We start from the raw sequence: 27500 nt of genomic DNA, 5'->3' as shown, positions 1-27500 counted from the left end.
AAGGAAAAGAGAAAGAAGGGGAGAGATAGCGAGGGAGAGATAGAGAGAGAGAGAGAGGGGGGAGGAAAAGTAGGAGCGAGAAAAAGGAAGAGAGAGAAAAAAGAAGAGAGAGAGAGAGAGAGAAAGACAAGCTATTATAAAATTTAGTTAATCCTATCACACTAACCAAGTAGCTCCTTTTGGGCTCCCCTCCCCCCCCCTTTTACATTGCTCCAAACTGTAGTATGAAACTGAGTACGAGCGTGGAGGCATCCCTTATCCACCCACCTCGCCACTTTGTCTCTCTTTACATATTTTCTTCACGCTAACGCCAAACAATTTCATTCAGGGCCTCTTAGTCCTAACTTTATTACAAAGCCAGTCGACTTCATTCGGCTGAGGGATTCAAGTGCTATGAAATGTACAGGGTGTCTTAAAAGGTTACAAGAGAACTCACAAATATACTCAGTGTGAGACATTGGGGCACCACGTATAATATATATATATATATATATATATATATATATATATATATATATATAGATATATATACATATATATAGGGTGTTCCAAAAATGCACTCACCCTTTATAAGTAATTTCTGTGACAACCTGTACATAGCGGTCTTGGACACGCGAGTCTTGGTCTTCCTTGGCATCAAGAGGAGCTACGAGGTGCTGTCCAAGCAAGATTTAATGTAAACATTCAAAGTGAGTCGTTAACTAAGCTAATTTCAACACACCAAACGATCAAAAGCCAGGACCAAGAACACCAGCACCGATTCTATGCAAATCCACACGTATGTACAGATACTTATGTGCAACAAATAATATTCACATGAATATAAATGTATACATATCCCCATATAAGAACGTGCAGTATATTTACTGTGCACACACACAACCTCGTGGCGCAGTGGCCAGAGTTCTCGCCTGCCCAGGGTTGAAATAATTTCAGTATGGCTGCGCTGCGAGTCGTTACTCCAACTCTCGTGGGCGGGGAGTTACGGGTGTGTGCGCGTGTAAGATCACAGTATTACCCATAGATCGGTCATACGAGCTCTGAGCTCTCATCCGGGATGTTAATAACTGTCGATTACGAGTCCAACACGTGACCCAAGACCATGGTGAATCACAAAGACGCAAAATATACTACTTGCATATGAAGGCAAAGAAATTGGTAACTATGAAAACATATTACTGACCTGTTAAACCAATTGGATATATCATCATCTAGTTACTACATTAACTAACTAAGCAATTAGCGCAATTGCACCTACCCATTCCCGACTCCATTGGTGGTGAAAATATCCTCAAGTCTGATGTCACCAATTCCCTACGATTAAAAACTCGTCCCCTACGAGCCTCTCTCTACGTGGAAATACATTCAAATGAGTCAGCTGATTATCTTGGTTTCTTTCCGAGAAAGGGGAGGGAGGGAGGGAGGGAGAGAGAGAGATATTGTTGTTTACCAACTCTTCTATCCTTGTGTGTGTGTGTGTGAGAGAGAGAGAGAGTGAGAGAGATTGTTGTTTACCAACTCTTCTATCCTTGTGCGAGAGAGAGAAAGAGAGAGAGAGAGAAAGAGAGGGAGAGAGACTGTTGTTTACCAACTCTTCTATCCTTGTGCGAGAGAGAGGGAAAGATTGTTGTTTACCAACTCTTCTATCCTTGTGCGAGAGAGAGAGAGAGAGAGAGAGAGATATCGTTGGTAGGAGATCCTTGGTCCTGCTGACGAGGCGTGGCACGGCACTTGCTTCCCTCCACTGGCGTCTCCCTCCCGGTGCCCCTATCAGCCGCCGCCCCCACCCCCGCCCCCCGGCAGCCACCCTGTCTATTTGTGGCCACGGGACCTTTCATTCCCCCCAAAACACCATTTCCCTCCTCTTCTCACATTCCTCCACTACCCTCCCTCCCCTCTCCCCCACTCCTCCATTCCTTGCTCCCCTCCTTCCTACCCTTCTATTTCCATCTTCACCTCTTCTATCACCCTTCAGCCTTCTTCGACTTTCTCTTCTTTCACTCTTTCCTCCTCTACCCATATGTCGGAGACGATTTTATTCTGCTTAAAAAAAAAAAAAAAAAAAAAAAAAAAAAAAAAAAAAAAATCCTACATGGTTTCAGAACCTCCCCCCCCATCGTCCGTTCCTTCTCCCTATCCTCTCCCTTCCTCTTCCACCTGCTCCTCACCTACCTCTCCCACCAGCGCCCTATCTCCCCTCACTTCCCTCTTGACAGACCCGTCTCCCCTCACGACTCTCTTCTGTTCTCGTGCACACTCAGCTACTAAGGTCTGTTCGCCTCACCACGCTCGTTTCCCAACGCTCCTTTGTACCATCAAATGGTGGCATTGTCCCGTCGCTACAAAGGATGCTCTTTGTAGATTTTTATCTAGCAAAGATCAGGCGATTTCATTCAGCTGGGGGAGAGAAATCCACACGCACACACCTCTTGGCGCAGTGGTTAGAGTTCCCGGCTGCTACTACGGCGGTCCGGGTTCGAATCCCGCCCAGGGCTGAAATAATTTCAGTATCGCTGTGCTGTGGGTTGTTACTCCAACACCCGTGGGCGGGGAGTTGTGTGTGTGTGTGTGTGTGTGTGTGTGCGCGCGCGCGTGTAAGTCACAGCATTACCCATAGATCGGTCATATATGAGCTCTGAGCTCTCTTCCGGGAGGGAAATAGCTGTCGATCACGAGTCCAACACGTGATGCAAGACCATAGTGAATCACACACACGCTGTCATCTATCTCTTGTGTAGTCAGATAGCCACGACAAGACTCCATCACTGAGTCATAAGTACAAAACATCCTTTTAGTAGTGGAAAAGTTTTACTCTGGGTCTTTCTCTCTCACGGTCGTTTTTGTGATCCCCGTAGTATACAACGTAAACCTTAAGACAGAAGAGCCAAGAAAATCTGAAAGCACGAAACGATTTTACACATGTAAATAATTACCTGTTCCTTACGGTTATATTTCCTTTTCTTAGATAAATAGACTGTTTTATTAGCTATTCTATTCGCTATTCTATATAAAAATATTTTATATATAGAAGTGCACGTGTGTACTTCCATTATCATAGAACGATCCGATCATGAATAATTCAACCCAAACGGTGCCAAGAACAGACTTGCTTTGTTCTAGTTACCATAGAAACCAGTGACGTCATGTCGACACGCATTAACCTAACATGGCTAGCGTCCTCCCTGAGATATAGTTCTGCCTGATATCACACAATTTAATTCAGTTTAGAGCGAAGATTGTAGCGCTAAATATATAAAAATGTAAATCAATACGATAGTATCGCTGATAAGACGAAGCTGACGTTGCTGTATGACACGTTCGATTACTCGCAACTGTTATCTCGGTCAATTCTTGGCAATCCATATACTAACGCAACTTAACTTTAGCTGTCCTTAGAAAACTAGCTTTTGAAGGGGTCCCGTTTGATTTGTGGCCCCTGTTTTTCAAAGAAAGAATGAAGAAGAAGAAGAATACGAAAAAAAAAATATATATCGTTCTTAAGGTCTACCTAACGTAACCATTTCATTTCTTTATTTTATATTCAATTTTCTTACATGGGACCAGTATTCTTCAAAAGTGCAAAACTAGGGTCCACTATTGTTCAAATGGGGCAACCGAGTCCTCTGTTCTTCAAAAGATTCGAAAAATATATAGTCGACTACATTTTCTACGAAACATTTATTCATGTTGTAATTAAACTTTCTGAGCAACAAGGCACTTCAGAAAGTATCTACTGGATATTATTTCTTCCATCTGTAAAATCCACAGCCCATTTATATTTCATTTGTGTGTGTGGGAAGACCTAGAAAGAGATGAGCAGATTGTGTAAAGATGAACTTAGAAAGAAACAAATCTAGAGGAATTATTAAAAGATCGTAACGGCTGGATAGTATGATAAGGTCAAATGTGGGAATATATACAATTGCTCACATTTCTATAAATCCTAACTAATCTATATGTAAAAAATTAGTTTGGCTAATATTAGTTTTTCAACACCAGACGTACGAAATTTCAAACTAATGTACGTCAATAAATTTAAGACGTCGGCACGATCAATTACATTTATAATAACTATCCATATATATCATTATTTCTTTATATACAATAAGTTGTTTGATCTTTTTGATTACTATTTTATCATCACTTTGAAAGCAATCCACTTCTGTGAGAAAGACCAGCTAAAAGAAAAGAGAAAAGTAGTTAGTGGATGGGTGAAGTTCCCGCCACAAACAAGAAATTTAACGGAAAAAGTGGGTTAGGCGGCAGTCGTTCTCGAATGGCAACACGACTTGCATGCGCCTACTGGAACTTCTTACATTTTGTCTGTGGAGCAAAAACAATCTCCACCAGCAGGTTCAGCTACCATGCCACCCATTCCTTACAGCAGATGAATTAATAAAGGAACAAATACACAAATAATTGAATACTACGACCACACATTCTGGAAGAAACGGCGTAGATCAACGCCAGACTCATGGCCCGGCTTCGAGGGAAAGGATGTCGTACAGCAACCGAATATCAACACGAAATCAGTTTTACAAATGCCCGTTGGGTACATTAAATTTATAAATAACATACATCCACAAGGAACTACAATAAAGAGGAAAACAAATGGGTGAAGAGTGGCAAACTCCCATTTAATAGGCCTTTCAATATGTGAGATGGATTATGTATGTACAAAACAATGTCGATAAAATGGATAGCTGGCTGAATTGAATTGAATTTTATTCGGATACAATCATACATACAATAAGTACAATACATACAAGACTCATTATTATACACAGTATATGTAATTGTATATCAATTCAGTAATACACTCAACATGAAATTAAGCTAATTTGCATCAGAACGTTTCCATATTAGGGAAAACGAACATAAATTCCCTTCGACGTAGGATTATCTCTAATGGAAAACGACACCACCAGAGGTTTCTGGAGATAAGCTGGACACAACCAAAACATAGCATCCTATTCTGAAATTTAGTTCTGGCTAACGCCGCAATTTATTTTTATCAAAACCAGGATTCCCTCACTCAGGGGTGAGCAGCCTTTTTAAGTGTGAGTGCCAAAATCAGCCAAGTCTTTGATACAATTTTTTTCTCGCGTGCTAAACGGAGTAAAATGCTAAGCCGACATTGTCTCCTCCCTTCACCTCCAATAAGGGCCCCAATCCACTGTCCAGCGCAGTTTGCGGCTACCATTTGTTATACAAAAAGAAATTGGAAATTTTATTATCGTTATTATTATCATCTTTATACTTTTACGGTGAACAATGGGTTTCGCATGCCGAAAAATGATCGTTATTTTGTGTGGCAGGTTTTGCGTGGGTGGCCTGTGGAAAACGACGAAATTGAATGTAAAAGTGGGATGCGTTCAATGCACGAATGAACGCGCATTTGCCTAAGTCACATTTTCTAGAATTCATATAATTTTCTTATGACCAAATTTTTTCAACTGATTATTTATTATTTTTCAAATGTATACAAAGCTTTCAATTTTCTATTTTTGGAATGGAGGTTGGCTTGTGGTGAGGGGGAGGATGGGTGTTACTGTGCCAAATATGTCAATTAATTTATTCAAGTTTTAATTCAAGCTAAGACCATTCTATTAAGCTCAAAGACACTTTGTGTAATTCAGTCTTTAAGCATATACTCATACCTGTAGTTCCTTAATTCATAACGCGTCTGTCACTAGTGCTATCACACTCCCCTGCACTTGTATAGCATATGTCCATCCAGAAGCTTCTATTCAGCTGAGACAGGCTTTTCCTGCTCGAGATGCTGAGCTTCATTTCTCCCCAGTGACCCCATAGCAAATAACTTCTCTCTTCCTCCTCCTCCTTCCTTCCTGTCTGGGATGGAGAGCACTCCCCCAAATACCCCCTTCCCTCCCCTACTCCCTCACTCCCCCCCCTCCCTAGGCCATTTCCCTCTGCGCCGCCCCCCTCCTCATCTCAACCGCACAGCCAGATCAGGTCATTGACCGAACTACGTATACAAACAAACCTTGGGTCAATGTTCTCACTCACACATGATGACCAAGGGTCGCGCATGCGCAGGACGACACAATGCAGCAAGACACAGCACATTCACTGCAGGAATCGACCTCTTCATTTACATGAAACTCATTCCTCGTCCCCTCGTGTGAAAATAGAGAAGACGAGGAGACAGTGTGAAATAACACAAATAATTTTTCTATATATTCTTCGGATCCACAAATAGGTGGGGGTTTTTACTCCTCTCTCACACGCATACAAAATGACGAGTGACAATTACAAAAGCAGAAGTATCTGGCAGCGTTTGCCGTGGTTAACTTCTCAAGTGACAAATCAACTGTGGGAAGAGCATATACGGCCGAGGTTATGACGGGACAAATATCAAAGCCATTGGAATGTTCAAAACAATGGAAATAAGCCACGTGAGCACAACGAATAACCAAATTGGACATGGCATCATGTTAAAAGAAAGAGAAAGAGGCGACATGATCAGACCTTTGAAAGGAGTTGACAAAACTTAGAAAAATGTCTTGTTTTGGGACGTGATGACGTCACGTTGTCATGGAAGAAAAAAAAAAAATCTGTTCTTATGTATAAACTAGAATGGCCTAGATTAAAGTGGTTCCAAAGTTACAGTCATAATGGGCCATGACAAATTTTCACATAAGCGACTGAAAAATCATATTTTTTACTGGGCCACTGAGCTGATATATGGGCCATAGCTTATTTAATGATCCAAAGACCTTTCATTGACTACTAGTCCTTCAAACAACTAAATTAAACGTATGTGAAAATATACAAATTATGAAGATTTACTAATTACTTTGAGCAACTTTTAATTAGTCATTAAAATATTTTTTAAACTGTAGAAAGAAAATTACACAATTTCAGTTTTGTGAAAATCTTGTTCATTACAGCTATAACTGTTCCATTGATTCTGTGAATATATAAAAGTGGAAATCATAAACTCAGAATACTGTCTACGACAATTTAGTTTGTGACGTCTTTTGACCCCTTAACAACACAAAAAATCGTCTTCAAAGTGGACAATGTACTTGAAAAATGCAGCCCAATCTAAAATAAATAAATAAATACACGAATTTTGATATGGTAGGTGAAGAAAGAGCCTCCACGAGTGTAGCTTCTTCATGTACACTTCGACGCTGATCCGGGATCGATCCCCGTTCAGGGTTTGAAAGCTTTACTAACATTGCAAGCCTTTACTGCCCCTCTTGAACAACAGAATGAAGTCAAAGATCATAACACGTACTGTACATACGAGCTTCAAGCTCTCATCCATACGCATAACTGGCAATCATAAGCCCAGCACGCGTACCCAAGTTCAATCACACATAATTTGACCGATAGACACTGAGGCCCCTACGAGGCTGGGTTGGGTCCAAGTACATTTACTTGTACTTGGAATTAAGTACACATTTTCATGTATTTGTACTACTTAAACTCAAAGTACTTGAAAAATACCAATTACATTCAAGTACAAAAACGTACACTGTATTTAATCAAAAGTTATTTGCTCAGTAATTATAGATTCTAGCGAACTTTGTGATGGTGCTATTTGGTAAATGCAATTATCTGTTATCTTAAATATTTGGCTAGGACTTAAGCACATAGCAAGATTAATGTACTTGTACTTGAAAAACATCCTGACTTTGGATTTATAGTCCGAGTGTTGTTCTTTTCCAAGTATTACATTTACGTTGATATAATTATGTTAGCAAAAAAAAAAAAAAAACAATATGTACACGCGCAGCGAAAAGAATATCTTTCAAACGAACAATTACAATATTGAATATTCAACAGTGTGCACTGATTGCAACACAATTCAGTAAAATTAAAAATAGCAGATGAAATACGATGTCGTATTTCATCTGTTATTTTTAATTTTACCTATGCCCTATTGTCCTATGGGCATTAGTGCAAATATACAAATGGAATCATATTTACTAAAGGAGAATGTGAACCATGTAAATTAACAAAATAATTTGCATTTATAAGCAAAAGCCAGCTTTCTTGAGATACTTGAGAAAGAATGACTACAAATTTGAAGAAATTACTCCATTTCATCATGCCGTTCAAAGACGTTTGCTCAATTTACGTTATAATCTTCAAATTTACTAAAAATGCATTATATATTCCTGATGTGAATGGAGCAAGCATGTTTAATTACCTTAAATCTGGGCGAAACTGAAGGAAATCAACCTTTTGATGTTTCGTTTCCACGATACTTTCCTGAAAAAATGAACGAATTTCTTGGCTACTGATAACATGCAGTTCACTTTTCACTTCCTAATCCACGCACGCGCTCTCATACACTAAAGACTCGATGAAGTTACTGCCTGTGATAGTAGCTAAGCCCTAAGGCTGAATAAATTATCAAATGCAAAATTAGTAAAAAAAAAAGTAATCAATAAATTAATTAAAATAATTAAGTAAATAAACAATTAAATAAACAAGGATTTACATGGTATGACATTGCTTTTTGCCGATTGTCGAAGATTCCTGATGCATCTCCACGTGTAATGATCGATTACGTTGATGTTTTTAGCTCCATGTTATCATATCGGAATTCGTAAAAATCTGCACTGCACGTAATCAGTGGTTGAGCATGTAATTCCAAGAATTAGTTATTTAGAGTTAAGGAAACCAAAGTACTTTTGTTTTCACCAATGCTAAATATTTTCTGATTTATTTCCTATAGATAGACTTGTGGTAAATTTATTTTAAATTCGTAACTTTAGGTGGATTACAACGAGGTTTGGTTTCACTATGATACTTCTTTCTTTAGTTTCGTTTGCCATCTCAGTTTAAGCATTTTATAGTTGTACCATCTTTGTACAATATTTTCTTATATATTATTCCGAAAACGATATCTCGTTAAAAAAAACCTCATACTTTAAATAAAAGAGAATTATTATTACCAGATTATTGTACCAGAATTATTGTTACCAGATATAGATGTAAAAATGATGCTAAGTGTTGTGCGGCAGCCGTAACTGGACAGTCATGACATCGTTTAGGTTGCGGGCAAGTTGCGGGAATTATTTTTTCCTCACCATAATATTAGTTTCCGCAAGAAACGTTACAAAGAAAAGTTGTTATACTTGTCGTTCTATAGATGCAAAAATATACAAATTGTTGTGCGATTGGTCGAGACGAATCTTCGCAAATAATTTCCCACTGTTTCGCCACATGGTACAAAATTATTTGGTTATGTATGGTTTGCTTACACCATGAAAACAAGGAGGGGAAGGGCTGGGTCACTGCGCGTCCATCTCGAAGAACACCGTGGCGTATGCACCATCCTCATCACTCTAACACTCTTATTACGTCGTGCAATACGTACAATTTTTGCTCGGCTCGACTGCGTTGAGCGACTTCGAATTTTCATTCTATTTCGGGCGAAATGCGAGACCGTTTCTTTAAACTTCGTGTGGTGCCATCCCACATTTAGATACACTTGAACGCCGTTTCTTTAAACTTCGTGTGGTACCTACCCACACTTTGATACAATCAACATTCGTATTATTTGTCTTACAACGACATCCAGAATAAAATACACAAGATGTATTGTCAGAACTGAGGAAAATCGTTTGGTGTTAACCACCATCAAGTAGACAAGGTGGGTCAAACGATTTTATTGTTATAAGAAGGTCCTGGTCTCTCAGAATTTCGTTCATTCTGGGGTCGGCCTATGTCGATACTCATTCTACCCGTCGCCAATTGATTTTATTTAACTGAAGGGAAGCTTCATGCCGCTTGACACACAGACCGTCATGTACATGTTCAACACAATGCAGCGTAAATATGAGTGTGTAGTCAGCATTTCCGTACTATGGGAAGGTAGCCTATTTCCCCCAGAATTCTTGTGACGTTATGTTGGAACATCCCGACCCCCGTTCCCCCCACACCCCTGTTGTAGGTCGAGCCACACTTCAGCAGGTGAGATGGGGCAGATAGCAAATCTATTTATCTCTCTCTCTCTGAATGATAGCACCACTATGTCAAAACGGTTGGATCTGTGGATATCAAAAATCATTGATCACTGAGTATACATATAATTTTTCTTTGTTGTAATTTGCGATACATACAAAATCTGGTTCACCAAGACTTAATTAATCTTTGTGCGATTTTTCAGCTGTAACTTTGCTCTTCACGACAGTGGAAAATTGAATTTTTGAAGGTCGGTAGGATAAAAACTAAGTCATTGTCACCATGGAACAGATATATGAATAAATAAATAAATCAGGTAAGTAAATAAATAATATAAAATCAGTAAGTTGATAAAATTGCAAATAAAATAATAAACAATATAGAAATAAACAAATGGTAAATATGGTGCATGGCACCATTCGTTTCCTAACATAACTAAAAATTTACGTGAAAAAATATTCACATGAAGAAATTATTTTCACAATAGTAACAAGAAACGACCACGCGATATGACGTCATTTCGTGTGAGTTTAGGCGCATCTACAAAGAAATAAAACGTATTTTACCCAAAATATATAGATACACTTATCGTACTACGAGATGATAAGAGCAAATACCAAATATCTAATTAAAATTTTTACTTTTTAATGTGCCATGGTTACTAAATTATGATGACTAATTTTATGATTCAAGTGAGAATATTTCTCTGTATGATTCTTGTATATCTTGTACATATCTTGTAAAGGTATAAAGTCGCTTTCTGAAGTCATCCAACCGCCCAGTGTTTTTCAATAGATATATCGTTTGCTCATTATATATATCTAGTGTGTAGTATCTACAATTAAAGATATTCTTTTGGTTAGAAAAAGATACACAAATTAACAGTGTAATGCGAATTATTGGATAGATGAATTAAAACATCTAGAGGAATTTCGTTACATTAAAGATGGGACGTGAGCAAACTTACACGAATTAAATTGTGAAATATAGAAAGATGCGAGTATTAATACAATTGGTGTATTTCTGGTGTTAGTAGCTTTTGTTTTATTCATCACTTCTAAGGCCACGTTCCATCACATAAATAAATATAAAAAACTAAAGACAATCACTGAATGAAGACGAAATACAATTATTCAGAGACGACATAATCCCGTATTTTCTTTTAAGATGACGTCATGTCGTTTCGTCTTACAGTGACGTCACGTCGCATCGTCTTACAGTGACATAACTCGTAAGGAAGAGCAGCACAGCTAAATGTCGCTTTTTTATTCGCTACAATGAAACACACCTGATCGTTGTTGCTGTTGCTATTGCTCCTTCTCGTGCAGTGTCGTGTAGCACTCACCAAATCGCAACTGAGGCCTTTCGACCGACCGACAAGGCAAGGTAGCCGCCTAGCGCTTGGCACTTGGCACCGGCTCAGTCGTCGGGGTGGCGTCAGGTGCCAAAAAGGTTTGTTTATAAGTGTGTGGATGTGGGTGTGCATGTCTGTGTGTGTATGGGCGTGTGTGTGTGTGTATGTGTATGTGTGTGTATATGTGTGTGCGTGTGTGTGTGAGTATGTGTGAGTGTGTGTATGTGTGTGTGTGTGTGTGTGTGTGTGTGTGTGTGTGTGTGTGTGTGTGTGTGTGTGTGTGTGTGTGTGTGTGTCCATGTGTGTGCATGCATGTTTATAAAATTGTTTTGTCGGTGTATATGTACATGTGTATTTTCATGCTTGTACATGCGTCATGATTCACTATGGTCTGGAATCACGTGTTGGACTCGTGATCGACAGTTATAATATTCATGTGTGGGTAATGATGTGACCTCTCTCTCTCTCTCTCACACACACACACACACACACACACACACACACACACACACACACACACACACACACACACACCACACACACACACACACACACACACACAAACACACACACAAACACACACACACAAACACACACACACACACACACACACACACACACACACACACACACACACACACAAACACACACACAAACACACACACACAAACACACACACACACACACACACACACACACACACACACACACACACACACACACACACACACACACACACACACAAACACACACACAAACACACACACACACACACACACACACACACACACACACACACACACACACACACACACACACACACACACACACACACACACACACACACACAGCTCCTTGCCCACCAGAGTTGGGGTGCCGCCTTGCAGTGCAGCGATGCTGAAACGTTTAGCCGAGGGAGGTACTTGAACTCAGAGTGCTGCATGTGAAGTCGAGAGCGGTACCACTGCGTCTGTATGTATACATGCATGTACGCATGTATGTATGCATGTATGTATGTATGTATGTATGTATGTATGTATGTATGTATGTATGTATGTATGTATGTATGTATACCAACACGTGCCTAAAGCGTTATCAACCACACATCGGGGGGGGGGGAGGGGAGGTGAGGGGAGGGGGGAGGGTCAAAAGGGACATCAAGTTCCCATGGTGCAAGTATTTCCATCTGGCGCGTGCGTGCGTGCGTGTGTGTGTGAGTGCGCGAGTACATGCGCACCGGTGCATATATGTGTGTTTGTGTGTGCATGTGTGCGTGTCTGCCTGTGTGCGCGCGTGTATTTGTGTGCGTGTGTGCGCGCACGCGTTTCTGTGTATGTGTGCGCGAGTGTTTGTGTGTGTATGCGAGTAGCGTGTGCGTGTGTTTGTGTGTGTATGCGAGTAGCGTGTGCGTGTGTGATGTGTGCGTGCTTGAGCGTGTATACATGCGTGGATGCGTGTGTGTGTGTGTACGTGTGTGGTGTGCGCGCGCGTGTGCGTGAGCGTGTGTATATGCGTCCATGCGTGTGTGTGTGTTGTGTGTGCGTGTGTAGACTATATGTGATAAAGAGGCATGTACATGGAAATATCCGAATACACGATTACATTAATTGTAAATTACACATATTATTTACAAATAAGATGCATTGAATGCCAGCACATAGTAGTATGCAGACGCAAACCCACGCAATTTCACGCAAACGCACGCAAACACGTATGCGCGCAAACACACAACACACACACAATCTCAAATGGAGTGACTAGGGTTTTCATTAAATCTATATTATTCCCTCTATAATATGTACATTCCTATATAGCGGAAATATAATTTTAGGTTGAAGCTGAGCACCTCCTGGTGTCCACTCTCCAGTTATTCTCTCTCTCTCTCTCTCTCTCTCTTTTTCGTTCAGTGACATCGGCGCAGGTCCCTAAGCGAGTTCGTCAAAAATATTCTCGACATGGTGGGAATATCGATCTGCGGTCGTGTAGAACGTTCGGCTGAACGCATTCTTCTTCCTTGTCCTTTTTCCTCTTCCATCTCCTCCTCCTCCTCCTCCTCTTCCTCCTCCTCTTCCTTATTCTCCTCATCTTCATCTACATCGAATCGATTTGTTTTGTTTGTTGTTGTTGTTGTTGGTAGTGTTGTTGCTGTAGGTGTTGATGTTGTTGTTGTAGGTGATGTTGGTAGTAGTGTTGGTGTTCTTAGTGGTATTGGTGTTGCTGTTGGTGTTGATGTTGCTGCTGTTGTCGCTTTGATATTGTTGCTTTGATGTTGTTACTTTGATGTTGTTATTATTATTGTCGCTGTTGTTATTGCTGCTGTTTATTATTGTCCCTCCCAAAGGCTAATGGAGACTTGCATAATCGATCTGGCTTCCGCCAGGCGATTCCATTCAGTCACAGGAAAGGATTAAATTAACCTTTGAGATGAATTGAACCCAATACCAGAGTAGTTAAAAGGTGGATTGTAAGCTGAAACCTGATTCAGCAGCGCACGAAGGAGGGGTGATGTGGGGAGGGCGGTAATTGGGGGAGTAAAGGTAATTAGAGGGATTTAATTAGGGTTTTGAGATTGACAGATTTATGGACATCGCTGTTTATTACGCTGATGTATGTACGTATGTATTTATTTCTATGTATGTACAGCATATGAATATACATACATTCTCCATTTTATCTATATCATATATCATACATGATAATTAAATTAAGACATTTTGTTTCACTAATATTACAAATTCATCGTTAGACTATACGAAAGTGAATTTCAATTCTACGTATTTCAACGTTTTCTAGCGGTATACTTACATTGCAAACCAGTAAAGTTACCCCTTTGCTAAACATAGAAAATTAAATTGTTCTTCCACAGGTAAATAGAAAACGTTTGATTTGTAAATTTCTGCATGTCAGAAGTTTTGTATTCCATATTTTCCAATTCTCTAATGATTCTATATGGTACATCTAAGGTTTCTATAATAATAATAATAGATAATATGATTATGATGTACAATGGTCGTTGTAAATACAATTCTACTATGAACGACTCGAACTAAAGTTATTACTATTATCTTCGGATACCCGAAACCAAATTTCTAAATTGAAAATATTAATATGCTGTGGATGGTAGTGCATTTTCATTAGGCTGTATAAATACGCCACTTATCTCAATCGAAGGGTACATATATAATAATGAAGTCAAATTATGATACTGTAAGGAGTAGTCATCACGACTAGTCCTCACCTCTTCTCTGCCCAAATTTGACCTCCAAGGCCTCCCAAGGGAATCACTCGTGGGGCCCCAGGATAAATAACCAGCCCTAGGGTCTGCCGCATGACCATCACAAAACCTCTTTGAAGGAACTCACGTACGATACCCGCTTCATACACTCCATTTACGTGAGTCAGCGTCCTGAGAACGTGTTTGCGTCCTACTTCCATCGCCTCACACTTGACCTCACGGCAATTAGGAGCACGGGTGACCAGCCCGTGCATATAATGGATGTACCAACGCCCGAAGATGCAGATTGTCTCGAAGTATACGTGAGCATAGACTCGCTGCTTCTTGCTTTGTCACCTCCTTCCCCACTCCCCTTTTGCTACCTCGCAAGCAGATCGCCGGAGACACGGCTTGAAACACAGTCGTCACCTCCCTCACCATCTCGTTCCTCTCCCTCCCCCAGCCACTTGCGCCCAACATTTCGTTGTTAAATAAAACCAACTCTATCTCCACCAGAGTTTGCCTTCAACCAGCCTAACTGGTTGCCCAACGCGGGGCAGAATACCGGCCTAACATTTGGCTGCCCAACGTGGGGCCAACTACCAGCCTAACATTTGACGGCCCAGCGTGGGAAATAGACCATCAGCTTAACAGATACTAGGAATCAAACATCAACACACTCACACATACATATCCTCTCACCCACAAAACACCCCCCCACACACACACGTACACACATATGATTCACATGATGAAATTTTCAGAGATCCTGATGTCTAATACTGGAATATGAATCAATGGGATGAGCCCCACAGAAAGTGAAGGATATAAGCAAGATCGAGAGATTACAAAGGGGCGCAACCAAACCGATTCTCAATTTGGCAGATCACACTGGGAGAGATTAAAAGCACCAGGCCTGCCAACTTTGAAAGACTGAAGAGGAAGAGGTGATATGATTACAGTATTCAAGTCGCTAAAGGTGATAGACTACACTGGCAGAAGATATCTCTTGATTAGGGACAGGAGGGCGTCAAGAGGTCAAGAGAGCAAATTAAGAAAGACTACATGTTTAAAGGTTTGAGAAGAAATAGTTTTCCATACAGATGTATAGATACTTGAAATAGTTTAGGTGATATACCCGAAGTTGGAACAATGCATCACTTAAAATTCATATACGATAATTGGAAAATAGAAATATAGCCACAGTTGGAACCATACATGAATCTGAAGCTAGATGTGATCAATTGGAGAATAATAGGAAGTACCCCATGAGTGTTGCTCCTTTTCCTGTGTACTACAAACAATTAGGTAAACACAGAGACTCAGGCAACCCCAACAACATTCAAATAAGAGGGAGAAACACGCACACACACGCACAGGAGTGTGTGTGTGTGCGGGTGTGTTCTCGCGGGTGCCCACGTGCGCATATATGTGTGCATATGTGTATATGTGTGTGTGCGTGTAGTGTAGCCTATGTGTGTGCATGAGCGCGCGCGCGTGCGTTTTTGTGTGTTTGTGTGTGTGTGTGTGTGTGTGTGTGCATGTGTGTGTGTGTTTACGTGTGTTTGTGCATATGTACGAGTATGTGTGTGTTCGTGTATGTGGGTATATATATGTATATATACGTGTGTACACGTATGCGCTCGTGTTTGTTTGCTCGTGTATGTGTACCGTATATGTGCCTTTATGTGCACTTAGCAATTCCCACTCCTTTATAGTTATCGAAGACTACTTGGTGTTGGTAATTGATATAGAATGTCGTTATTTTCATCTCTCGAATAATATTTGCACCGATTCGGTATGGACGGCAGGCGACCTTGGTCACCAACACCTGTGGTCCTACTACGTTTATAATACAGCAATACATACATATACATTACATACATATACATTATATATATATATATATATATATATATATATATATATATATATATATATATCAACGCCAATTCACTTTAATTCTAAGCCATCAACGTCGAGGAGCTCGAGGAGGCATACATGCAGAAATTGATGGCTTAGAATTAAAGTAAATTGTGGTTGATAAATGTAAATCTCTTCACAAGGACTCATTCAGTGTTGTACATATATATATATATATATATATATATATATATATATATATATATATATATATGTGTGTGTGTGTGTGTGTGTGTGGGTGTGTGTGTGTGTGTGCGTGTGTGTGTGTGTGTGTGTTTATATGTATGTATATATGCTATCTTTATACCAAAAATAGTTCCTCCACCTTATAAATGACTACTTCTGGCGGGATTCGGCTCGAGTACTCTGTGATTACGAATTCACTATAGAACAGCTCAGTTATGAACGGTACAAACATATAAATAATAACAATAAAGCCCTCCAAGGACTCGCAATAGCCATATTTGTGCGTTCCACAACCAGAAACAAGCCATAATCAGAATGTCAGAGAAGAACATATGCGAAAACGAGGAATCATACGTTTTGAGGTTGAACAAAATGTAATATTACTGCAGCTATTGCCTCAAACATTCCTTCCGCTGTAGTAATATGCTCCACACATTTCATTCCAACTAACACCGAGCAATTTCATTCGTCCTATGGAACATCACCGTAGCAATAGTGTGAAGCCTACAGTCTTCCGCGTTTGGTACAGATATCTAATAACAATGTACTGTTGGGCACACATGCTTGAAAGCAGTGATCTGAAGTATCTGTGATTAAGAGTGAATTACACCTTGCAAATCCCATTTGTTAAATCATATTTCCATGCAAACAAATCCTGATGAGCGAGTTCTCCCTTATACATAATTTGATTAAGTCCCTGCAAATATACATTCCGATTTCAGCTTCACCCTTCGTGTGGCCAACCGTACAGTCAGAAAGCGGATAAAAGGAACCACTTACCCTAGAGATTGCGGGCTTTAGGTGCTGCAGAAGTAAAGAGGTGGTTGAGAGGCACCTCCTTAGTCTGCCCAAGCGGCTTGTTTGCCTGAAGCAGGTTCCCTCCCCATGTCCATCTTCAATCCCGTCCTCATCCTTCTGGTTCACTTGTAGCTGTTCACTGCCATGAGGTATGAACTCTTCCTCGTGCCCTGAAGAAACCCCTTTGTCCTCTTCTGCTCCTACAGCAGACTGGACTGAACTCGGGAGATTGGACCTTCTCCGTCTCCTCCTCCGGGCCCTTCCGTTCGCCATGGAACAGAGGCTCTCAGAGATGTCGGCCAGGACACTGCTCCTCCGGCGTTTCCCGTGCTCTTTTCCATGTCTCTCACACTCGAAGTTCCCTTCCGTTCCCACTACTTTACACGGTTCCTCGTCACTGTTTTCACTCATCGAGTTGTAACCGTCATTGGCAGAGTCTTTGCCACAAACTCGAACTTTGTCAATTTTTGGGACGTCGTCATCGTCGTCGTCACATATTTCCTTAACACTAAGATTATCACAGTCAGCCGTAGTGCAACTACCACCACTACTATAATCACTGTCAAGGTCACTGGGACATCTACAGCTATTTAGACTTTCGTTGCTTCCATGATCACACTGGGATTTGTCAATAGAGGCGAAATGCTGTTCTCTATGTGGAATAACACTACACTTAAGATCACACGCAGTTTCAAGACCAGTGTCAGGTTGTTTTCTTTCCACCTTACTCTGTCTGCCGCGTTCTGTGTCACTTTTACACTCTCTAATATTCATCATTCCACCATCAACCTCACTAACATCAGAGCGGTCACATTTGTCAGAGCAGATTAACGTTTCTGTCCCACTTCTGCTCCCACTGTTGGTTCCACTGCGCTCAAGGACAGATCCGGAAATGTTCACACCCTGAGACCCTTCTGGTTTCTGACCCGTACAGTTCTTCGATAATTCACGAATATGCTCCCCGGCTCTTAGTTTTGTTGAGTTCGCTGGAAGGCGTTTTGAAGCCACTTCTGTGGCAGCCTGCTCACTCAGAGGAACAGGCTGATTCACGGACGCCCCGTCAAGGTTATGGCCTGCAGATGTGGCCACTGATACCGCAAGAATAGTACTAGTGCCGCTAGAAACAATATCCTTTGCCATGGTGGCAGTGGTAGTCACTACGGTGTTAGAACCAAATGCGCAGGAGATGGTGACTGGTGGAACCAAGTTGGCTGCAAGTGCAACCGTCGTCGGAGAGACAGGAGAAAGAGGAAATGCGGAGATCAGCGAACCAGAAACCCTATGGGAGTTGAGAGACTGTCCATCGCCAAGGGTTAACTCAACGAACGAACCTCTCGGGAACCACAAATTACTGTTATCTTTCTTTTCAGTAAGGGTCTCGCACCCTTCATCAGGATGAAAACTTCTGTTGGTTTCGAGAGGGCATCCCCCACAAGGATAAACACCTCCGCAGTCTTGAAAGTGGCCTTCAAGGGTCATGTTCGTATCAGGCTTCCATCGCTTGTTCCTGTGTTGCGACTCCAGATCGCCTTCGTCGTTTGAGTCTTTGCTCTTGTCCTCGGCGGAGGGATGGGTAGGGTGTTCCCAGCCAGTGTCCTTCACGTTCTCGAGGGAAGAACACCCCGCTGAGGTGTCTCGACTTTCACTGCTTTCAGTGATGCCTATCTTCTCTCTCCGACCTCCTTCGCAGTCAGTATCACCCTGATGGGCCTGCCAACTCATTTGTGCTGTCTCGTCATCTTTGTCTCCATTCTTTAAACAGTCCATGCAAGATCTCTCTGTGTTCTTCTGCAGTCTTCTGGGTTTCTTAATACCTTCTGCCATTTTCATGGCTCCATCTGGTGCACCTGGGCCCTCAACTTCTTTTGTTATAGTGCCACTGGCTCTTGCTGTCTCCTGGTCTCCAGTATCGATATTCACATCACTCCACTCCATAATCACTCCTTCGGTTTTACTTTCTTTGTCGTTAATCCTATCTGGTTGGACTCTGTTACTGATCATTGTTGAATCAGTAACTACCCAGATTTCGTTGAGCCCCACCCTTTCCTCCTCCTCTCCTTCCTCCTCCCCAGATCTGCTCAAACTCATTCCATACATCCTCACCTGGTGTCCGATCTCTTATTCAGTGCAAAAACTAAAATATTTGTTTGTTTTTTCTTTCTACTTCAATTCTGTTTTCCCTATACTTCTGTCTTACCATGCATTGAAATAACTTTGTTTCCAATGTTACAGACAAATTTTCACGCTGGAACGAACACTGTAGTGCTGGATAATGGCATTTATGAATCTGATCGTTAGGGCGTAAGGTTCAGTTAAGTCCCTCGTACTTCTAAAGCTTCTGTGGGTCACATGTGAATATTTGCATTTTTTTTTTATCAACTGCACAGGTTGAATGCCGAGGTTGTTTACACTAAACTGCATAAAGTCACTTCACGAATGGGGAGTTGATCTCATTCTTGGTCTCACTGGCAGCCGCCGAGCTAAATCCATGTACACTTTGCCACCAGTTTCCACATTTCCTTCACCTCGACCCTCGGGAGCGTTTCTGAAAGACAAGAAAGAAAATGCAAAGGTTATCTGTGTTTTTTATGAAACATCAAGTTAATCAGCAACTGATTCTTGTTCAATAATCTACATACGAATAGAGTTGCAAGTGTATAATATGCGGACAGTGGATTGCAGTTTATTAAAAGCATGTTCCTACACACAGACTACGTCACAAAAAAATTACATGATAATGATTATGGCATCCAAACTTGAATCCCATCTAGGATGGTTCCGTAACAGAGTTCCGAACATGTGATTATTTTAGTCGGGGAAGACTAAGCCCTACGCTACCGTACAGGAGCTACGGAAATGAATAGAATAGTTTGGTTGTACCCAGAATAAAAGTGGCACCCGGGACTGAAGGGGTTAAGTGTTCTGTCGTGTAGGGATGTGCCGATTAATCGGCATCGGCAAGAATCTGCACTTTTTTGGTAATTTGCCATCGGCAAGAATATATATATATATATTTTTTTTTAAATTCGGTATCCTCATCAGCACTATTTTGCCAATGACGATGCCGATTCTAAAAAAAAGGCCGATTCTCGCCGATGCCGATTCACCAAAAAAGTGCCGATTCTTGCCGATGACGATGCAGATTCACCAAAAAAGTGCCCATTTTTGCCGATGCCGATTCACCAAAAAAGTGCCGATTCTTGCCGATGCCGATTGATCGGCACACCCCTACTGTCGTGATGTAATTGCCATCGTATTAACCATGCTGAGATTTCACCAAGAATATGGATCCAAGCTTGTTAGTTTATGAGGCAAATGTTGACGAGGTATTACACTGTACAACCGCAACAGTCACGTGGCGTGGAGCGTGCATGGTGTCGCCCGCGACCTGACGCTCTGCCAGTGCGACCCTGCTGGCCCGACCTAACCTAACCCAATGCAATTATGTAATTACGCGCCACGGATAACTTACCCAGGCGGTATGTATAGCGGCTTCCGCCGCATGTAAGAGCAGTTCACTCAGTTCACTCGCACCTTACAATAAAAGAGACGAACTCACCAAAACCTCTTTCTAGGCACCAATAGTAGCATCGCTACACTGCTGATCATCTGGAGTGACCACCATGGACCCATCTCCCGTTGCTGCCGCCCCCGCCACCGCTCCGTCTCTCCCAATGGCCACGGGGGAACATTAAACCAAGCACAGCATACGTCAAGATGCTGTCCATCGCCCGCCTCCCACCCACAGCTGTCAGATATGACTCCTGCACCCCCTAGCGCCAGTTCAATTTGTTCTTCGCAACGTTAGTGACGAAATAATCACCGCAGCAGCAGCACCAGCCTACAGGCACCAACAACAGACGCTGGGCCACCGTAATCTGATGCACTGCAGACTTGTATCTAACCTCTGGGAGTCGCCACGACAGCTGTAGTTTCGTCCTGGCAAACGTCAGGACACCTCTCCTCGATGCTGACTTTCCCATTTATTACAGGTTACTGGTCAACGTCACCAACATCCATCTGGTCTACGCAACAGCCCCCCCTCGACTGCCCTCCAAACCACACCGCCATCGACACTAGACATCTCACGTCCGACGCTCACCGCAGCCATCTGGGGCGACCTCATCATGTCTCCAGCAGAGATGGTTCATCTCAACTCCACTGCAGACCGCATCGCAATCAACCACGGCTACTGCCATCGACGCTAGACATTCCTACGCCCAACGCTCATCGAGCCATCTGGGGTAACCTCTCGCATGCGGAATGCCCTCTTAAGCCAAGGCAAATTTTAGAGGGGAGTATTGTACAGCCGCAACAGTCACGTGGCGTGGAGCGTGCATGGTGTCGCCCGCGACCTGACGCTTCTCTGCCAGTGCGACCCTGCTTGACCCGACCTAACCTAACCCAGTGCAATTATGTAATTACGCACCACGGCTAACTTACACGGTATATATAACGGCTTCCGCCGCATGTAAAATCACTTCACTGAGTTCACTCGTACATACAATACATACATACATACATAGACCAAGGCTTTTTTCAGGAACCCCTTAGTAGCAGGGATAGCTACAAAAAGGACAAGGCATTCAAAAACCGAACCACCATTTCATCCCCGAAAACACTTCATCCCTCCCCCATCCCTCCCCTCACATCCCCTTCTAGCACCTCCTCTCTCTCTCTCTCTCTCTCTCTCTCTCTCTCTCTCACTCAGAAGCAGTGTCGCACACACACACAGCCACAGCAAGGCACACACATTAAAATCGCACACACACACCACACACGTCCACACACATAAAGGAGAGGACGGGGACACGCCGCACGCTGCGCACAACACATTTTTGCTCACACACACACACACACACACCGCACATGTTCATGTGGTGTGCATACGTATGCAAAATCAAGACCGCATGTGCACAGAAGGTGTCAGGTCACAAGGACAGGTATCACGTGAGTTATGGCACAGGTGTCTATGGGGAAAGGTGTTCCTCAACCGACATTCCGCCTCTTGGACGCTGACTTTCGTCACACCACCGAACCATCTCTTCCTAGGGAGAGGGTCGCTAAGTATTCTATCATTTTCTGCGTGGACGTCCACAGTTAAGTGGAGGACAAAGATGGAGGATTAGGAAAAGTAGGTAGGGATCTGGTACGGTTTAACGTCACAAACTCTTCCCGAAGAGGAAAAGGACGGAGTACTAGAGGAAGCTTGTAGCGAGTGGGAGGGATTTAATGATCATGCCCTTGGTGTGGAGGAACTTCGCCGGGATGGGTCAAGGAGGGATTCGACAAAGTGTGCAAGGATGGTGCCGCAAGTAACGACACCGAGGAACCAGCTCAGCCAGCTAGCTGAAATGGTGGATAGAGGAAATGAAGAACAGGGAAAGAGAAGAACAGCTTTCACAGATTGAGAAGAGACCAAACGTCTTATAACCATCAAGGGGAATATTCGATGGAGAAGTGGGGGAGGCAAGAAGGTGCAGATGTAAAACTGGGGTAAGAGTATGACAGAACTCATAAGTAACTAAAAAGCCCTTCTCCCAAAGGAAATAAAGAGAATCATCATCCCCATCCCTCGAATCAAGTGGGGAAGACTCCCGGTTTAAAAGGTCCCCAAGTTCGAGATGATAGATTCGGGAGAGGGCAGGCAGTAAGGGGAAGATGGGCAGAATATCTCTGCTCAGGGAGTCCATATGATTAATGAAGGAGGATATGTGTTGCAAAGATACTGCAGTAGGAAATGCTAAGAAAATGAGAGTGATGAGTGACCAATTGGCTCGAATTTTTTTTCACACCTGAAGTGAGGCAGCAGTTTCAGATGATGATAGGCGGGTAACATTCCCTTCCCTCCCTTTATGATTAATCTGATCTGTAATGTTTATGAAAATGAGATGTTCTGTAGATTATGTAGGCTGTAGAATATGTAGATTTGTAGTTTATAGAAATATCAATATTTCGATTGTTTGTCTGATTTTTTTCAAACCACTTTACAAGGGAAAGCGATCCTCTACAAGTGTGATGTATCAGCGTTTCTCAGAACCGGTTCTCCGGAACCCTAAGGTTCCGTATGGGAAAGGTCCCTAAGGGCTCGCGAGAACAGAGTGAGGTAATTTGCTGAGGAATGCACTTTTGATTTTTTTTTTATTCCAATTTCAGATACGCAATATAATACAAACGCACGAAAAAATTCTTGTTTGTAACCTAATGTAATATAGACTCATCTACTAACCAGCATTATTGAAAACCGAACCGAATAACCCAATGAGAAAGATATGGTATATGTGTTGTTGTTTTTTCGCCTTTTTGTTTCTCTCTTGCGCTCAGTGTTTCACTGAGGCCTTTTCTTTTTGTTTGGCCTCACACCACAACACACACACACACACATACACAAAACACACAGCGAGAGGTAACATGCTCGGGTCTGACCGTCAGGGATTGGAGGTTAAACGACACACACACACACACACACACACACACACACACAACACAGCACGGACGACACACAACCGCTTTGTGGCAGGGTCAACCCACACACAACAACACACACCCACACCGCGCGCATGTTCATGTGGTGGAAGCTGGTGGCAAAATCAAGAACGCATGTGCACAGAAGGTGTCAGGTCACAAGGACAGGTATCACGTGAGTTATGGCACAGGTGATGAGATGTTCAAGGGGTGTCAAGTGGCAGTACCGACTGGAAGTGAACATTAGGGACCACGACCCTTCTTCCGTGAGGATGTGGATAGTAATTCTAGATACTTGGGTGCAAGTGTAGCAGGAAAGGTGGAGTGAAGGTGGAGGTGAATGTAATTGAGAGAAGCGAGTAGAGGATCTGGTGTTTAAAGAGTGTAACGTCACAAATTGACATTCCCGTGGGAATGGATGCGAAGAGGAGACTGGTATGAAGGAGTGCCCTTGTGCCAACTTCAGCACTGTATGGGGCAGAAACCCTCGACCTTAAGAGAAGAAGAGTAGAAGGAGCTTTGAATGTGTTTGAGATGAGGTGTCTGAGAAGTATGGTGGGAGTTACTAGGCTAGAAAGTGAGAACATGAGGATTGAGAGGAGAACAGGGAGTCTTATAAAGGATTAAGTTCAGGGTTGATGAAAGATTATTAGGATGGTGGACACATGAGGAAACTCTATGAAGAAAGCAGACTAGTAAAAGAGTGAGAATCATCAGCAGATCCCTCGAACAAGTGATCCCATGAGGGGGACGTCCCCAAGTTCGACTGTATGGATTGGGGTGAAGGGGGCTGTGGGGAATGAGGGGAATGTCTGTTGAGCAGTCAATATAATTATCTAACACAGAGGTGAGTGGAGAATGGTTGTATATGGATGATGTTGTGCACCAATTGGAGGAATGGCGGGGGGGTGTGGGGGGTGGTTTTCACACCCTGTAAATTTTGACGCAGCGAAGGGATTTCTCCCCTCCTCTCCTTTAATGCAAAAGGGATGGACGGAGTAGGGGGGGGTCGCCGATATGTAGATTTGTAGTATAGCGCCTTGCTGTGGATTGTCTGTCTGATTTGTCTTCAATCACTGCCCTTCCCCCTGACCCAGGGCGGTGGGCGGGGTGCAGGGATGGCACTTCGTCCAGGATTTGCTCAGATTTCATATACGCAATGGGAGGGGTGTGACGAGTGTATTTAGGGATTGTAATAATGTAATATAGACATCATTTCCCTAACCTTTTGCGATGCCTCCCTAAAATGAGAAAGATATGGTAAATGTGTTGTTGTTTTTTCGTTTTGTTTTTTTTTGCGCAGGGTTTCCTTGAGACATGCAATTTATTTTAATGGTTACGCAAGGGTAAAAAGGTTGAGGAACGCTGGTCTAGACGTTACATTTTCTCACTTGAAATCAAATCGGGAAATGGGAACGTGATTTTTAATCGTGGTTGTACGAGCGAAAGAATATGAAATAGCGACAAAGGCGTCGAACGTCTTGCGGTTAGTTGCAAAATTTTCTGATAGTTTCGTTCATTATCGGATTCTATTGTTCTTAATATCGTTATCTGGTTGTCACATATCTGGAAATCCTATCAATAGTGTATAAAAATTGACATCCAATATGAAATTATAAATGATACATATGAATTATGAAATATCGACAGTGATGGCTTGAAGACTTTGAAACAAATGAACAACGCCCGGATGGGAAGGACAGGGATCTTTTCCTCCTTAATGAAAAGCGAAAGAAGAAGAAGAAGAAGAAGAAAAGAAAGATAAAAAGAAAAGGAAACAAAAATGAAAATGAAAAAAGGAGAGAAAAGGAAGCAAGAACCAGACAACAATTACATTTATACCACTAAATGGTATAGAAGAAAGATTTCTCCATCAGGGACCCATGGCAAAAATTTACGGAAGGTGGGGAAGGTGGCATAGCCGGTTGTTCTACACTGTCAAGTTTGTTATGAGACTAATATTCTATGACATTATATAACCACCAAAGAAGAAAAAAAACATCAGAATTGTTCCTCTTTAGTTACAGTATGTTTAAGAAAATAATAGAAAAAAAACGAATTCATTTACTTTCGCGCGTAGAATTTCACCCGTGAGTAGTGCCCCTAAACGACACGGAAACGTACTTTGCGCGGAAATAGAGCAGATTGTACAGCATTCAAAACAAAGACACAGTCACTTACTCTGTTCCGTGCCTCCGTGGGGAGGAGGGGGAGGAAGAGGAAGATGAGGAGAAGAAGAAGAGGAAGAAGAAGAAGAAGAGGAAGAAGAAGAAGAAGAAGAAGAAGAAGAAGAAGAAATTCTTCTTTACCGTGACTAAGGTCTTCACAGTCCCTATATTCACTGTTGTATGACTATGTAATACACGGAACCGTAAAATGTCGAAGTGTGCGTGTCTATATATATAGATATATACATATATATAGATATATATATACAGTATATATATATACAGTATATATATATATATATATATACTCATATAATATATATATATATATGTATATATGTATATATATATATATGTGTGTGTGTGTGTGTGTGTGTGTGTGTGTGTGTGTGTGTGTGTGTGTGTGTGTAAGGTCGCAGCATTACCCATAGATCGGACATATATGAACTCTCAGCTCTCATCCAGGAGGGTAATAGCTGTCGATCACGAGTCCAACACGTGATCCTAGATCATGGTGAATCACACACAAACGTGCACACACACAAACGTGCACACACACACACACACACACACACACACACACACACACACACACACACATACACACACCATGAATCTTCGCTCTTTTTGCTCACATTCACATAATGACAAACATTACTTATGTATATGCATATATGTACACGCACATACGAGAAGAATTAGATCAACGTGAGCGCACACACACGCGCAACCGCAATAATACAATATATATCATAATGTACACACCTAACCCCCACCTCCCACATATATATATACATATATATACATATATATATATATATATATATATATATATATATATATATAGATGTATATATACATCATACTAATACATGTAATCAACTATTCTATTTTTGCTGACAAGAGGCACAGTAGTTACCAAAGTTCCTGTATGTAAGTTCTTGTATGAAAAAGGAGAAAACACAATTGAAACGAAGAAAAAGAGCTAATAGGCCCAGTCCGGAGACCGAAAGTCATCCCTTCGGGGCCGCACCACCAGTTGGAGGCGAGGGTGCTGACGGATTTTGGAGGCGAGAGTGGCATGGAAATAAATCTCTCCGACTTCCGTCTTGGAGGATCGTTACGGGCAAGTACCGCCATGAGGCCCAATACATAGATAAAAAAAAAAAAAAAAAAAGGAAGAAGGAAGAACGCGAAGAAGAAGAAGAAGATGATGTGTCATTTCCGCAGTTTACGATATCATCTGGCGACAGCAAAAATTTTACAGTACACAAAGATAAAAGAAAAAAAATAACCACATTAATAAGAAGAGCAAAGATCTAGCTGAGAAAAAAGTAAATTGTAGAGAAATGAATAAATAAAATGAATAAAAATTAGAATGAATAAAAAAATCACTTGACGGGAGATCAAAGACAGGATAAGATCAAGGGGGGAGAGGGGGTAG

At 41.9% G+C, this 27500-nt stretch overlaps 2 protein-coding genes across 2 annotated transcripts in view; one reads left to right on the top strand and one right to left on the bottom strand.

The window, feature by feature from the left end:
- The window catches only part of LOC143018938 (uncharacterized), a 157782-nt gene extending 138343 nt beyond the window's left edge, over nucleotides 1-19439 (bottom strand). The window contains exon 1 of the mRNA XM_076174536.1: nucleotides 17406-19439. Within this exon, the coding sequence (XP_076030651.1) occupies nucleotides 17406-19424 (2019 nt within the window). The 5' untranslated portion in view covers nucleotides 19425-19439. The remainder of the gene's footprint in view (nucleotides 1-17405) is intronic.
- Nucleotides 1-27500, top strand: part of LOC143019213 (uncharacterized) — a 275380-nt gene that overhangs the window by 152631 nt on the left and 95249 nt on the right. The window lies entirely within an intron of this gene.

Source organism: Oratosquilla oratoria, chromosome 36 (genome assembly GCF_046742065.1).
Source record: "Oratosquilla oratoria isolate Oo_2021 chromosome 36, ASM4674206v1, whole genome shotgun sequence".
NCBI classification, from domain to species: Eukaryota; Metazoa; Arthropoda; class Malacostraca; order Stomatopoda; family Squillidae; genus Oratosquilla; species Oratosquilla oratoria.
This window is presented reverse-complemented; position numbering and strand designations above follow the sequence as displayed.